The sequence below is a fragment of the Phaethon lepturus genome, unplaced genomic scaffold, assembly GCF_000687285.1.
Source record: "Phaethon lepturus isolate BGI_N335 unplaced genomic scaffold, ASM68728v1 scaffold42954, whole genome shotgun sequence".
Taxonomy (NCBI): Eukaryota; Metazoa; Chordata; class Aves; order Phaethontiformes; family Phaethontidae; genus Phaethon; species Phaethon lepturus.
Window position 1 is genome coordinate 21864 of NW_010537845.1, and position 13714 is coordinate 35577.

Consider the following 13714-nt stretch of genomic DNA (forward strand, 5'->3'; position numbering starts at 1 on the left):
CTGTAGCCAACCAAGCTGAAGATCCCACAAAACCCAGATGAAACTGAGGCAAGACTCTTCATGATAGAGTCGCACTTACATACCAGGACAAGCTGAGGGTAATCCCGACACATCTTTATGATTGAGGAGCATGCATGCCTTCTCACATTCTTCACTGCTCGAGTTCTAGGAGCCTGGACAGACATAACAAACTTCAATGCAACAAAACGAAAGTTCAGACAAATGCAGGGTATCTTCAAGAGACAAATGCATTACATACAGTTTTCTGCACTCTTGAGTACAGATCAAAAAAGCATTTCCACAACCCCCACCCCAAACAATCATGCAACAACCACATCTTCTCTGGAGCAGTAGCCAACTGAAGAAGCCCATGTTCAAACAAGCTGTGCTCCAGGAGCAAGGATGCCATGGGTTTTACTCACTATTTCAAGATTCCAAGCACTCCCTAGGTAGCTGGCAGCTTTACAGCCATCCTTCACAGCCATGTGTATCAACTACTGAAGAGTACCCATGGCTAACGAAGGGATTTCACTCTCAGGGAAGCCAGCATTGAATGGTGGGACCAAGTGCAATGGCCTTAGCCCAAGCCTGTGGCCTTCTAAGTTTGTGAGCTGCAGCTTATTAGTCTATGCCAACCAAGAAGAGGTCAGTTGTATCTAGACTTCCCAGCAGCAGGACTATACTCAAGAAGCCTGCTACAGTGGAGTCTTCAGACTCAGCATGCTCTCAAATAGAGTATGATTTGATCCAACTGCTATAGCTGATTAGTAGATAGTAATTCAGACATACCTTACTTTCTTCTATAACTTCAAAGGTAACCGAAGCGAAAAGCTGTGAGAAAAGGAAGGAAAAATCCAAAAACTCATGTTATTTTTAGTATCTAGCACTTACATGTGTTTTGAGCTCAAGGTACAGATCATAAGACTTTGGTGCAATTACATATATCAGTGGTTTTTCACTGACTTAAGTTGAAAGATACATTGTCAACACAGTGAGGCCTTGAAATAAAACATGGTGTTTACTGGTCAAAGTGCACACTTAACGTTAAGATTTAAGGCTAGGAACTGCAAAATTTGTGTTAGTTGACGTTATTTCTTCTTGAACAAGCCTCAATCTCAGTTCTTCTCATCTTTAACATGAAGGACAGTCCTTCCCTGACAGTAACGCCAAGAGGATTAACTCCTGCAGTTTAGTACAAGGGCCTTGCACCACAAAAAACCTATTTGATTTCAGCATGGTCTGCAAGTACCTACCTTGCAAAGTACTTGTGGTAGGTATTCTGGTCGGTAAGTGACAAATGGGAAGAGAGCAGAGACATTGGTGAGCACACAGGACAGGATGAGAGGATCCCTTGTTTCAAAATTAAGGACAAGCTGCAGCAGATCTATGCCATCATTCACTGGGATTTCCTGCAGAGGCAGGAAAGGGAAAGAAGGAAAAAAAAAAGGAGGTAACACTCAGTACTTCAGCCTGTAGCACACATCCTACAACTCCTACAGCTAGGCCACAAAGCTGCTGCTATTGTATAAGGCCTCTCAGCTGAACACAGCCATTCTCAAAGCAGAAAGAAAAGCAGTAGAAACCTCACTTTAACTGTGTGCTATGTGCACTTGCTGAGGGAAAAAGGACAGCAGCATTGCCACTGTTGGTAGAACAGTCTTGAGATGCCAATCTCAAGTCCCCATACTATTGCTTGCACCTCTGGGAAAGGCAAATTTCCTCTCTCTGTTTGGCTCCCAATTCTCATCTTGACTTTGTTCAACAGATTCCATGCTTAACCAACTATATCAACCCATATAATTATTTTACTATGATTAGAATAATGAACTAAAGTGCATGAGCCTAATCTAATTTAAAAAAACCCCAGTCGGTCTATATCAGACTGAAAAAAAAATGCTTTCCTTCCGATTTGCCTGCTGTTGAACAAAAAGCAGAGAGAAATTGCTTCTGATCTCCTACCCCTGAGCATGTTTCTCACAATTAGTTAAAAGTTTTTAAAAAAAAATCTGATCAGGGCATGATTAAAAAAGAATACACTTAGGAAATTTCCGCTTAAGCAGTCCTCTTCTCTACTAGCAAGGCACTATGACAAAGCAGGCCACCTGAACACTCTCCTGTGACTTCTCATGGCATAGCATCCAAGACACAAGACATGCCTGACACAGTAAGCCAGTATGAGTTTGGTTCCATCTGAAGAAGGTCACTACTCCTCATGAGACTCACTTGCCAAACAATCTGGGTTCTTACATGGAGGCAACTGGTTACTACAAACTTTTCATAGACAACATAGCTGAAAAAACCCACGCATGCCAACTCCGAACAAGCCAGGAGAGCAGACAAGAGCATCTGATACACATACGTCTTTATCCAGGGTTCGAAACATCTGGCTGATGACACTCTCCGAGAAGAAGGTCATGGCATCCCACTGCACAAAGGATGGAGAGAAGATGGAGCAGAGACCTTCGCCTGTCTTAGCTGAAAGGAAGAGAACACTGGAGCTCTCACCACGCTCCCCCCTGCATGCACACCACCAGGCTGATAAGCTCCCATGCTGCAGTATCTTAGCACTCACAGGTTTTGGTCACACAGCTCTGCCTGCAGATGCCTGGCAGGGGTGCACTGGGAGCAATTAAGGTATTCTGTGTTGATTTGCCTCATTCAAGTGAAGGCTCCCAGGATATAAGTCTGGCCTTTGAGATACTACAGGGAGCAACATCAACAAGTCACAGAAGGGAAAAGGAGGGAAGACCACATGCTCAGACAGACTCAGCACTGCAGGCAAGATTGCCCTTAGTGTGACTTTGCAGAGCACCAAGTTGCCTTCCTTCACAGAAGGAAAGCAAGGTGACAGAGGGATTTGCCAGACAGTCAGAACTTCCCTGGACAAAAATAATCAATATATTATGGAGAAAACAAGGTGCAACTAATTGTAGAATTGTGTCAGAGGGACAGCTGCATCTGTTCTGCAGAGAGATTTATGGGAAGGAAAGGACGAGCCAGGGGCTGTACATTTGCTATTCCACAGGTAGACTGCAAAAGGCTAAGTTTTGGGGTGGGTTTGATTTTGCTTTTAACTTGCAAAGACCTAGTGTTGAGTCTTGGTCTCCCCTTAAAAAAAAGGCAAAGAAGTTTTTTCTTGGCTTGAATTAAAAAACAAATCCCATATTCCTATTGTTTTTTTCAGGTAACTTACAGTTCATGGGTCCAGTATCAACAGGAGCTGTGAGTTGGTACTTCAGCCATTCACCAGCCATTTGGAAGCCAGTCCGAGGGTCCAGACGACAAGCCATTCTCATCACCTCTCCTTGCTGGGCTCGGAAAGCTGCAGTGAAAAATCAGACACCATGCAACAGGCTGATGCTACACCATGCAACATTTGATGCTACAAATGCTCCCTTCCCCAAAGCTCGCCTGCAGCTTTCCACATCTGGGAACATTATGGACTGTTGCTCTGGCAATACCTGTGTAGTAAGCTCAGCTATACAGTCAGTAAGCCCAGCTATACAGTCAGTAAGCCAGGTGGCCACAGGATGGGCAATTTTTGAAGTGATTTAAATGGATTAAAAACCGATGGATTAACATAAAAGAAGTGTGATTAAAATGCAATATGAATTATGAAAAAATCTATGCTAAACCCAGATTTACTGCAATTAAGCCTCTATTTTTCATTTAAAAAATTCTTCAAAATATATCTTTGCTGCCTACAAAGCACCTTGAGATACTGAGATAAAGAAACGGCATTAGATAACTACCACTTCCTTCAGCTAAACATACTTTTTCTATATGATTCAACTTAACCCAGTTCAGATTCTAGGCTGACAAGCTAAAGTGAGCTCAAAAACCCCAAAGAAATCTTGTTTTCAATTCAAAGATATGAAAAGCAAAGTCAGAACAGGACTTTCATTTGTTCCAAAATACTCCAGTACCATGACCACACAAAAGAATCTGGTCTGCCATCTACAGATGCAACTTTCATTCTTTAAAAAAGTTGTTTTTATCAAGTAATTTTATCTTGTGTTTCAACTGTTTTATTTTCTTATATATGTGATACCTTCAGTATCATTGAACTTTGTAAAACTGTTTCAAATTCTGCCTTTCTGCATTTAGCTACTTTTTGACTTCCACCCAAATAGATTTATTACAGTAAGTAAAAAATAAGTTACCTAATAAGCAATTAAAAATGCAACATAAATTCTTACTTTTTACATTTATTTTTGAAGATTTTAAGTAATTTATTAAGTATATCCTCCCACCCACCAAGTGAGTACCAAACTGTACCAGCCAGTGAGAACCAACCTTGGTTTTGGGAAGTAAAATACAAAAAGACAGAAAAAAATTTATTGATACCCAGGGTTCCCTGTTTGCTGGTTTAAGATCATGATTGAATTTGGCTATCTTAAATGCTCAAGTCTAGCTATTGGTACTGAACCAGAAGCTTCTTAGCATAGTCAGGACAGATTTTCTTTCTGGAATGACATTTAAAGTCTTTTGTAAGCTGCCTTCCTCTCCTAACCTGAGCAGGACTCCACCTCTTCTAGGTGATCAAGAGGCACATTTTCTTTGACACCAGGTAGCAAATGCTACTAGGCCACCTACCTGGCCAGCAAGCAAATAATAGCAAAAAGTAAGTAAAATGAAATGCCTGAGCTGCCACAGGAAAATCCTACATTAATTTAACCCCAAGATCCAGACTGAAAGAGTCAAGACACAAACAGAAGCTGCCAAGCGAACACGGTAGGCTCAAAGCTCAGCCAGCAACTGAAAGCAAGAAGAAAGGCACAGACAACAGCTTCCACACAGGGTGATGGCAACTTACAGTTGAAAAAGGCATTGAAGTCCTCATCACTGTCAAAATCAAAGCGGGAGTATTCACAACTGGGGCTGTCTGTTTTAGAGGGAAAGCCCACCTGGAGACAGAGCAGACAAGGTCAGGAAAGAAGAGAAGTCACTCAACACAGCTCACACCAGCTTCAAGGAGATGAAGACTGAAGGCAAATAGCAGACAGTAAAATGTTGAGATAGGGCTGTTTGCTCAGCAGCCTGGAGATCATGTCTCTAGCACACAATAAAAATGTCGTTTCTCCCCCCCAATCCACAGGCCACGCTCACCTAGGCACCTTCTCACACCTGCTGGGACACAGTTCCCACATACCTTCACTAGGTTGGTCATAGATGCACGAAGATACTTGGGAATCATAGCCAGCAACAAGGGGTCATGAGACAGAACTTCATGTCGAAAGAGAGCTCCCCATGTGATCTGGGTGGAAGAGCGCAGAAACTGGAGGGGGGAGAAGATGGAAGAAGAGGGGAACAGAGAAGGATTTCAGTGCTGGAATCCCCACTGCTAACGTTAAGTTTTGCTATCAGAAGGCAACAGCAAATTACACTGACTATTTGGTTGAGACCAAGGCACCTTGCAGGCACAACCCAAACAGTCTGGAAAGACTGCCAAAAGTCTCTAAGGAAATACTAGGGCTAATTGCAAATTCTTTCTACTCGGCACCTCTGTGTCAGGCACTGTTTCTAACTGGGTGGTAATGGAGAAGAAACCACTCTGCCTTCCAAGTCTTCAGCTGAAATACGGAATCTAGAAAGCAATTTGTCAGCTGAAGTTCTGCAGTCTTCAATCAATTAGTTCAATTACGCATTCACATGTTCTTACATAGACATACATGAGACTCTCAGCCCTTTACATACCTGGCTGGGATGGGTTGTGAAGGCTAAAAATGAGTCAAGGTATTTTCCAAAGTTGGTTGGCATTTCCACATCCGAATCTGAGCCCTATTAGGAAGACAAACAATTTCAGACAAAATACTAACTGTACGTCACACTGGGCTCACAAGCGGTATGTCTCTGGGTAAAGCAGCAGCACTACATCCAATGCCACAGACTGTAAAGGAGCAGACACAAGAACGCAGTTATTCAAACTGTGATTTTTTTCTGAAACCAGTATAGCCTGAGGAGTAGCAAGTTCTGCTGACCAGCCTGGGGGTGCTGGAGACAGGACCACCCTCATTCAAAAGAAAAAAGGATGACTTCTCAGATACTGGAGTTCCACTAAAACCAAATTCCTAACTGCTGCTGCGAGCCACAACTTTCCTCCTATTGGGTCAAGCCCACCCAGCAGTATCGAAGTGGAGCAATTCTCAACTGCAAACTGCGGAATTTCACAAGCAAATACACCCAGATGATTTCACTCACGTTCCTCCAAATGTTTCCTGCATTTAGCATATGGACATCTCTCACAAATAACTTTCTGGGAAATTTTTCAGGAAAATAAATTTTACCTGGAGCCATGAATTCAAGGTCTTGCTGCTCCTCACTAACCATAATACAACCTAGTGCCCTCAAGATCCTGGTTCTGGAGCTGTATAGCTCAGTGCTGCTTCTCCTGAGCAAATCAGGATGAGAGCACTCGAATCCCCATCTCATTACTTCATTATGGACTAACAGCTCCCACTGCCTAACAGCAAGTGAAGTCATCGAAAGTAATAACACACCCTTTTTTCGCTGTCCATTCTTTTTAGGGATAAATTCTCAAAGGTGGTTTTGCTGTTTTTTTTTTTCCCTCCCTGTGAGAATTTACTCTGCTCTATCAGTTGCACAGGCTGACTGCCTCAGTCTCCCCTGGAACAGCATCTCTCAACAAGCCTGCCTTCCTTACTGTAGGAGCACTGTGCTGAACAGAGGGAGCAGGAATTCAGAAGTCAGCGTGGCATGCAAAGTATCGGTGTGCATCTTCATCTCGACATTGACATAAAGCATAGAAAGATGAACAGCAGGAACAAAACCTGTTTGTTTCTTCAGCTTGAGAGAATCTTGGTAGAAGAACAAACAGGTATACTCTTTGAGTTATTTTTAATAGGGGAAATTTAAAAGGCTTCCAACATGAGAGTAAGTTCCTGGAGTTGTTTTTCTGTAGCAGTAGTCAGCAAGAAACTTGATCAACTTTGAATAAAGCTTCAGCATTTTAGAGAGGTTATAGAGATGATTCTAGATGACAGCAGAGGCCTGGAATCAGTCAGGGTCCCTCCATTCTACATTCCTATGACTTGGCAGGATAGTTACCCCACTTGCAAGCAGAGCCATTTCTGCCTTTCCCAAATGTGTGGGGAGAACCCTACAGCTACCAAATGTGCAGAGAGTACCCTGGTCCTACCTTAGATCAGGGTTGCCTCACCCCCAGCTCTAAAAACCAGCCTTGCCAGGGCTGCTGCTGCTGGTAGAGACTTACTAGCAAGGCACACAGCTGGCTGCCCAATGCGCACAAAACTTGGCAAAGTCTCTTCAAGAAAACATAGTGCTTCTCCACCAGGCCTTCTTCATCTGCTGTCCTGGGAATGAGGGGAGGGGGAGAAACAGGATCAAAGTTACTCATGCTGTAGGTAACAGGCACACTGCTATCTGTCTTGTAGATAAAAAGAAGACTGGAGCAATTTGATTTTATTGCAGTGGCTTTTTCTTTGCTCTTATCAAATCTAAATAGGCAGCTAAAACCTCTGAAATTGCCTCTCTGAAAGAGTACCTCCTGATCAGTTTCAGGCTAAAAGAGAAAGCTGGGGGAAGCTGTGATATTTACACCACTTTGTCCTTCAATTATGAGATTTGAAAAAAAAACTTGCAGTTTTTCAGGTTTTGCAAAAGAAATTGTGGGCTTGCCGTCTCTTACCAATCCCAGCTTCCTGCAGTTAAGCAGCAATATCTTTTGCAAATCACATCTACAAAGCCATTTGTATGCAGTTTTGTGTGAAATTACAGCAGCAGGATGGTACTCACTGGGCAGCAGAGAGAATGTAGTGCATGGCAACATCTCCAAACAAGACCATCAGAGGCTTCCGATCCTCCAGCTTACCCTATGTGTGAAATATGCCAAATGCCTCAGTTAGAATGTAAGTATTCATTCCCATCTGCAAGTGAAATTAGGAGATCCCCAGCTGTCCTTCCACCTGGGGAAGGGCTTACATTCCACAAATTATTTCAGTAAAAGCTTGACAAAAAAAATCTAAGGTATTCCTGATCAAGAAATGTCCCCAAGCAATCCCATCACAGGAACTTCAAACTGAAAAACTGATCCCAAGACACTAACTCTTCTTCACTGCAGACTGGCTAGTTATGTAAAGGCAGCTGATAAATACTCAGCCTTGACACTAAGCTGCTTGCGAATGTATGGGTCAAATCACTTGTTTAGATCCTGCTGTCATTACTCTGAGCTGCCAGATGACACAGCCAGTGACAATATTTCCCACTTCACAGTTGTAGAACATGGGGGGAAAAGGAAGGTAATGGGGATCTCCAACTTCAAAACTGCAAGGAGAGGTAAGCATAGAAGTTGGTGAGGGTTCCAACAGCTGCTGTTCTGTATTGTGTTGGCATGACATTCGTGCTAAATATCATTAATGTAAGAAGCCAAATTTGAATTTTGTTTCTTAAATAAAAAGGTTAAGATATCATTTCTCAGTCTGAAGAATTATATAGGAAAACAGGAGGAAAACAAAGGGGAGCCAGAGGAACCGAGGAGGAAGAACTCACTTTCCGGCTGACAGCAATCAGGAGACACTCGGCTGCTCCTATTTGGAGCTCAGGTTCATTTAGGAGCAGACACAACATCTCCAAGAGCTTGCAGTTGTCTGCTGTGATGTGGCTCAGGGCCACCCAGTCAATGTAGCCAGCCAAGGTGTTGAGTGCCGCTATCCCCACGCGGCAGTTTGCCTGGGCCTGTCAACAGAGAGGTGGCAAGAGGTCAGACAGAAACGCCAATTCCCGTCTAAAGCCGTCCACGCCCTGGAGGAACAGTATCAGGAACCGTCCTGAGAGTGAGGTGGCAGCAGAAGGGTCCAAGCTCCCACACTTGTCATCAGTTAGGGCCTGGGCATTTCTCCACTTGTGCCTCATTTTCTCTCTTCTCCAGGAATTTGTATTATGGCTGAACAAACCCATGAGTAAATGAGAATTGCAGGTAATAGATTCCAAAGCCTGGGAGAAGCCCGGTTCTAAGCAACCTTGATCTTAAGAACGACTAATGCACCAAGTCCCTTATAGCTCCACTCACCTTTGGCTCCTGAGCCACATCGGTTTTCTGAAAAAGAAAACAAGAGATGGTAAGTGAGCAACGACAGCACAAGCTGACACCCAGCCACTGCTGGACAGGTTTATTCTCAAGAATGCAGCCTGAAGCAGCTTCACAGAACAGCACCCTAGTGACACAGGCTGCAACCCAGTCTCCCGCTCAGGACATTGCTGCAGCCATTATAACCACCTCCACAGCCCCCTGGCAGGTAAGACAACAGGACTTTCAATTGCAAGTTAAGCCACAATTTCCTTTTCATCCAAAAGATGACACTCCAGTCAGCAGGCATCAGGGAGACACAGGGGATGAGAAGGAAAGGCATTTCAGTGCTTCCTGGAAGCTTCCAGGGAAGAAACTTTTGACCTTTTGGAGCATCTTACATCCAAAAGCCAGACTCTGAAAGATGGTGGTGGCTTTTATGGACTGAGATTGATGCGTGAAAACAGTAAATGATTTGTCCATGGTCAGAACAGCAGCTGGAGCGAGAGCTGAGGCAAAAGCTTACAGCCTGACTCCCAGTTCCAAATACTTAACAGCAGCAATGCACTGCTTGCACCATCTTTTTGACTAAGGCAAACAAGTCCCTCAGACACTCAGGTTTGCTTTGTTTCTCAGATGCAAAGATATCACAAGTGTTTCTTTCTGCTGCAAGGCTTTGGTTTGGAAACTCTGTCCATCAATGCATTCAGTGCAGTGATTTTATGTTAATCTGGCTGTGTCCCAGGCATTTAACAACTGAGCCACCATACCAGAACTGCACACTTATAAGCACTGCAGATCACGGTCTTGGGGAACTGTCCATCATCTCCCCCAGTCTCAGTGTGCAGACAGGTAACTAAACACCCAACCCTCAGAATTTACCCTGTGCACAAACATCCCAAAGATCTGCTAACCTGTGAACTGGTGAGGGCTTCTTGTTCCTGGGGTGCTCCAACCTTGCCAATCAGAAAGATTCCACCGTTAGCAGAAGCAGCCACACTTCAGAGCATTGCAATTCAAACCTTACCTGGAAATGCATTTCAGCCAGACTACAAAATGCACCAGGGTCTCCCACCCACCACCATGAACTGCACAGAGAACTGTCTGCTCTACAGGTGGGTTTGTTCAGCCTGTCAGTGCATCAGGAAAATGAACAGAAGTCAGGTAGGAGAGGGTTTTTCACTGCCTGCCAGTTTCACATTTAGTGTAACTCTGGATTCTAGTTCACAGAAAAAAAGAGCAAGAGATGCACCTAAGCAACTTCTTTCTAGATTTTCTCAATTGGGCTTCACTCTCAAATCCACTTTTCCCAGGAACAGACTGGGGTAGAGACTTGCCTTCACTATCCATCTTGACCAACCTGCACATCTCTGACTCTATGTAAGAATTCAGGAAAGAAGTCTCTTTATACAAAAAGGAAGAGCATTCCTCACCACAACTTGACAAAAAAGGGCTTCCTGACCTGAGCTCTTGGAGAAAAGGACCAGAGAGGCCCAGATGCAATGCTGAGGTACCAAAAAACTCATTCATTTTGGTGCATCACCACAAAGACACCACTGCAGCATAAGAAAGCAGATGTGAGCCCAGGACAGCATCTCTTTACCACAGCGTGTTACATAAACTACACCAAACCTACTTGTTTGTGCCACAATCACACCTTTGTTTTGCTAAGCTGCTGACACTAGGAGTATACAGAGCATTCCAAAAGTACAGATGAGGCACGCATGTACTCAAGCCATCTACACTAGCAAATCCAAACTATCAACACCAACCCTGTCAACCTTGTATGTTCAGTCTCTCTAATCAGCACCAGCTTCCCAGGCCACAGCAGATCCCTACCTCACAGCAATGGATTTCAGACAGTTTCTGCACTTGCTTCCCCAACAACCTGCAAGCTGTATCCCAATTCCTAAATGCCTCCAGCACTGACTGAACCCAAAGAAAGGAGACTCTTACCATGCGTCTGTACTTGTTGACGTTCTGCTGTAGGGTAGTTAGCAGGAAGCTGAAGATCTTCTCCATGTTCTGGGTGAGGGTTTGCTGGATATCTCGTCGCCGCTGGGTAGGCAGCGTTTGAAAAGTCACCACATCCTCTGCCAAACGTAGGAGGATGAACATCACCAGTTCTGTCTGAGTTTCCTGACGTCCCGAAATGAAATACACTCCATCAGCACAGTTCAAACATTAAAATTTCTAGAGGCTAGCTCAGAGACGTAGAGAGAAAGCAAACATGCATGAAGATACAAGCAACACCTTGGGAAAACAAGACAGGAGGATGGACACCTCTCTGCTGAAATCACCTCATAGAATAACTTAATCTTACAGGGACTTTTGAGTCCATCGTCAGTCTGTTTCTCCTGACCATGAATGAGTTAGGCTTTCCTCAGGATGATGGAAGACTGAAACCCATACTATGAGCAAGCAGAAGAGAACAGACAGGTGTGTTCCATACCCCTTGCTTGGAGAGGGTATCCAGCTCCTTTAGCATGTCAGGCCAGTGCTGGGGCCATTCACGCTTGATCATCTCCACCACAATGCGAGATAGAACGTCCTTAATATGACTTTCCTCCTCCAAAATACTTTGAGTTCCCTGTGATAGAAGAGGTACAGTTTTATACAAAACAGCAAACATCAGGCATTTATAAGTCTCACCTTGGAAACACAGTGGTTGCAAATATTCTAAATCATGCAAAATAAAAAAAAGACCCCACACAACACAACATCAGGGAGCTCTTCATCCCAGCTACCTTGGATGACACTCCTACCCTCCCAAGCACCCGTAGCTAGTGAACTCTGGGAACCATAAGGATTTTCCTCAAAAAGAAGGCCACTTGGTCATGATAGCAATCACAATGATAGAGAAAACATGACTAAGATAACGACTTCAGTATTCTTGCAAAGTCTAAGTGTTATGGTTTAGCTACCGGCAGGGAGCTAAAACATCCCCCAGCAGTATTGGGGAGAGAATCAGGAAAAAAAGAGGTAGAACTTGTGGGCTGAGATAAAGACAGTTTAAAAGGACAGGAAAAAAAAAAAAAGAGAATAATAATAATTATAATGATAAAAGAATATACAAAACAAGTGACAATACACAGCACAATTGCTCACCACCCGCTGACCGATGCCCAGTTAGTTCCCAAGCTGTGGCGCCTCCCCAGCCAACTCCCCCAGCTTTATATGCTGAGCATGATGTTGTATGGTATGGAATATCCCTCTGGCCAGCCTGGGTCAGCTGTCTTCCCAGCTCCCCGGGCACCCCCAGCCTTCCCACTGGCAGGCCAGCATGAGAAGCCAAACAGTCCTTGATTGCTTAGCAACAACTCAAAATATCAGTATGTTGTCAACATTATTTTCATCCCAAATCCAAATCACAGCACTATACCAGCTATCAGGAAGAAAATTAACTCTATCCCAGCCAAAATCAGGACAATAACATCTGTATTTACTGAATTTCCTCCTAAGAAAGGGGTAAGTACCTTACCTATGTTATACAAGCCTCACAACTTCCTGCCATGTGAGGTGACATGGCTATTGACCTGACTACAAGACAGAGAAACGCACTGGAACAACCAGGGATGTACAGCAAAAGTAATGAAATGCAGAATTGAATTCAGGTCCTCTGTGCTAATTAACTGAAGCCTTTTTTCCTTTCATTCACACTTTCTATCTCCAAGTGAGAGAATCACGTTTCAGAGAACAGGCTAGGGTAGAAGATACTTACACTGGATATGAGACCCATGACGTTGTTCTTTAGATAAACTTTTTCTAGGCGAGGCATATTGTTCCAGCGGAACCTGTTTGAAAGAGTTTTTAAAATTAAAAAAAAAAAAAAAAAGGAGAGAAACAAAAAGTCAAAACATAAAGATCTCTGACTTGATTCTCAATGAACTATCACTTCTTTACCTAAACTAGAGAGACACTACAGCTCACTGACTCTCCCAGTGCCCAATCCCTTAATGAAAAGGCCGAGTTAAAACTGCTGCTGGCAAATGGGCGTGCACCACTGAAGTCACTAAACATGAGAAGCAGCAGCAAAAGCACAAAGCATCGGAGGCAGCAGAGAGAGGAATCTCAGAACTGAACTAACACAAAGCCTCTTTGTTAGCAGGAGGCTAATGACAAGAGAACACCACAAAGACCTAATGATAAGCCTGTGTGCTTATTTACATCTTGCGATGTCAATGTATCTTAGGGGTCCTAAGGAATTAGCCTTCCCAATCTGCCTGAAAGCCATTTTCTCCTCTCTTTCTTTTACAGGGGGGGAAAGAAACACAGCAGGATAGCAACTGTCCTCTGATGCAGCACAGACTCTCTGCCTCCTGAAAGTGCCTCCCTGAAGCGGGAGGGGCCGGAACGGGAGCAGAGCCCACGCCAGCGGCTGCATGGCAGCGGGCCGGCACCCCTCCCCGCTGCAGGGGCGCAGGCGGCGGGACGAGCTGCCTTACTTGACCACATGCTCCAGGATCTGCAGGCCGAAGTGCCGGACGATGGCCGTCTGCGTCTTCTCCGCCAGCTTCAGCCCGCAAGGCACGCAGATGGGACACTTCTCCTTGAACTCCTCGCAAAACTGGGAAAGGACCGGGGACACGCACAGGCAGTTAAAACGCAGGAGCGAGCACGGTAACGGGAGAGGGGGGCAGCCCCAACCCCTCGGGGAGCACGCCGGGG

The 13714-nt window shown here is 44.4% G+C and overlaps 1 protein-coding gene across 1 annotated transcript in view; it reads right to left on the reverse strand.

Annotated features, from left to right (window-relative positions):
• The window catches only part of XPO5 (exportin 5), a gene marked incomplete at its 5' end in the record, with an annotated part of 30582 nt that extends 16969 nt beyond the window's left edge, over positions 1-13613 (reverse strand). The window contains 16 exons of the mRNA XM_010286608.1: positions 84-191; positions 790-831; positions 1254-1409; positions 2360-2475; positions 3194-3322; positions 4817-4907; positions 5153-5278; positions 5698-5781; positions 7235-7334; positions 7777-7853; positions 8530-8715; positions 9050-9076; positions 11003-11185; positions 11499-11636; positions 12768-12840; positions 13492-13613. Coding sequence (XP_010284910.1) covers positions 84-191; positions 790-831; positions 1254-1409; positions 2360-2475; positions 3194-3322; positions 4817-4907; positions 5153-5278; positions 5698-5781; positions 7235-7334; positions 7777-7853; positions 8530-8715; positions 9050-9076; positions 11003-11185; positions 11499-11636; positions 12768-12840; positions 13492-13613 — 1758 coding nt within the window. The remainder of the gene's footprint in view (positions 1-83; positions 192-789; positions 832-1253; positions 1410-2359; positions 2476-3193; positions 3323-4816; positions 4908-5152; positions 5279-5697; positions 5782-7234; positions 7335-7776; positions 7854-8529; positions 8716-9049; positions 9077-11002; positions 11186-11498; positions 11637-12767; positions 12841-13491) is intronic.
• Positions 13614-13714: the final 101 nt, after the last annotated feature.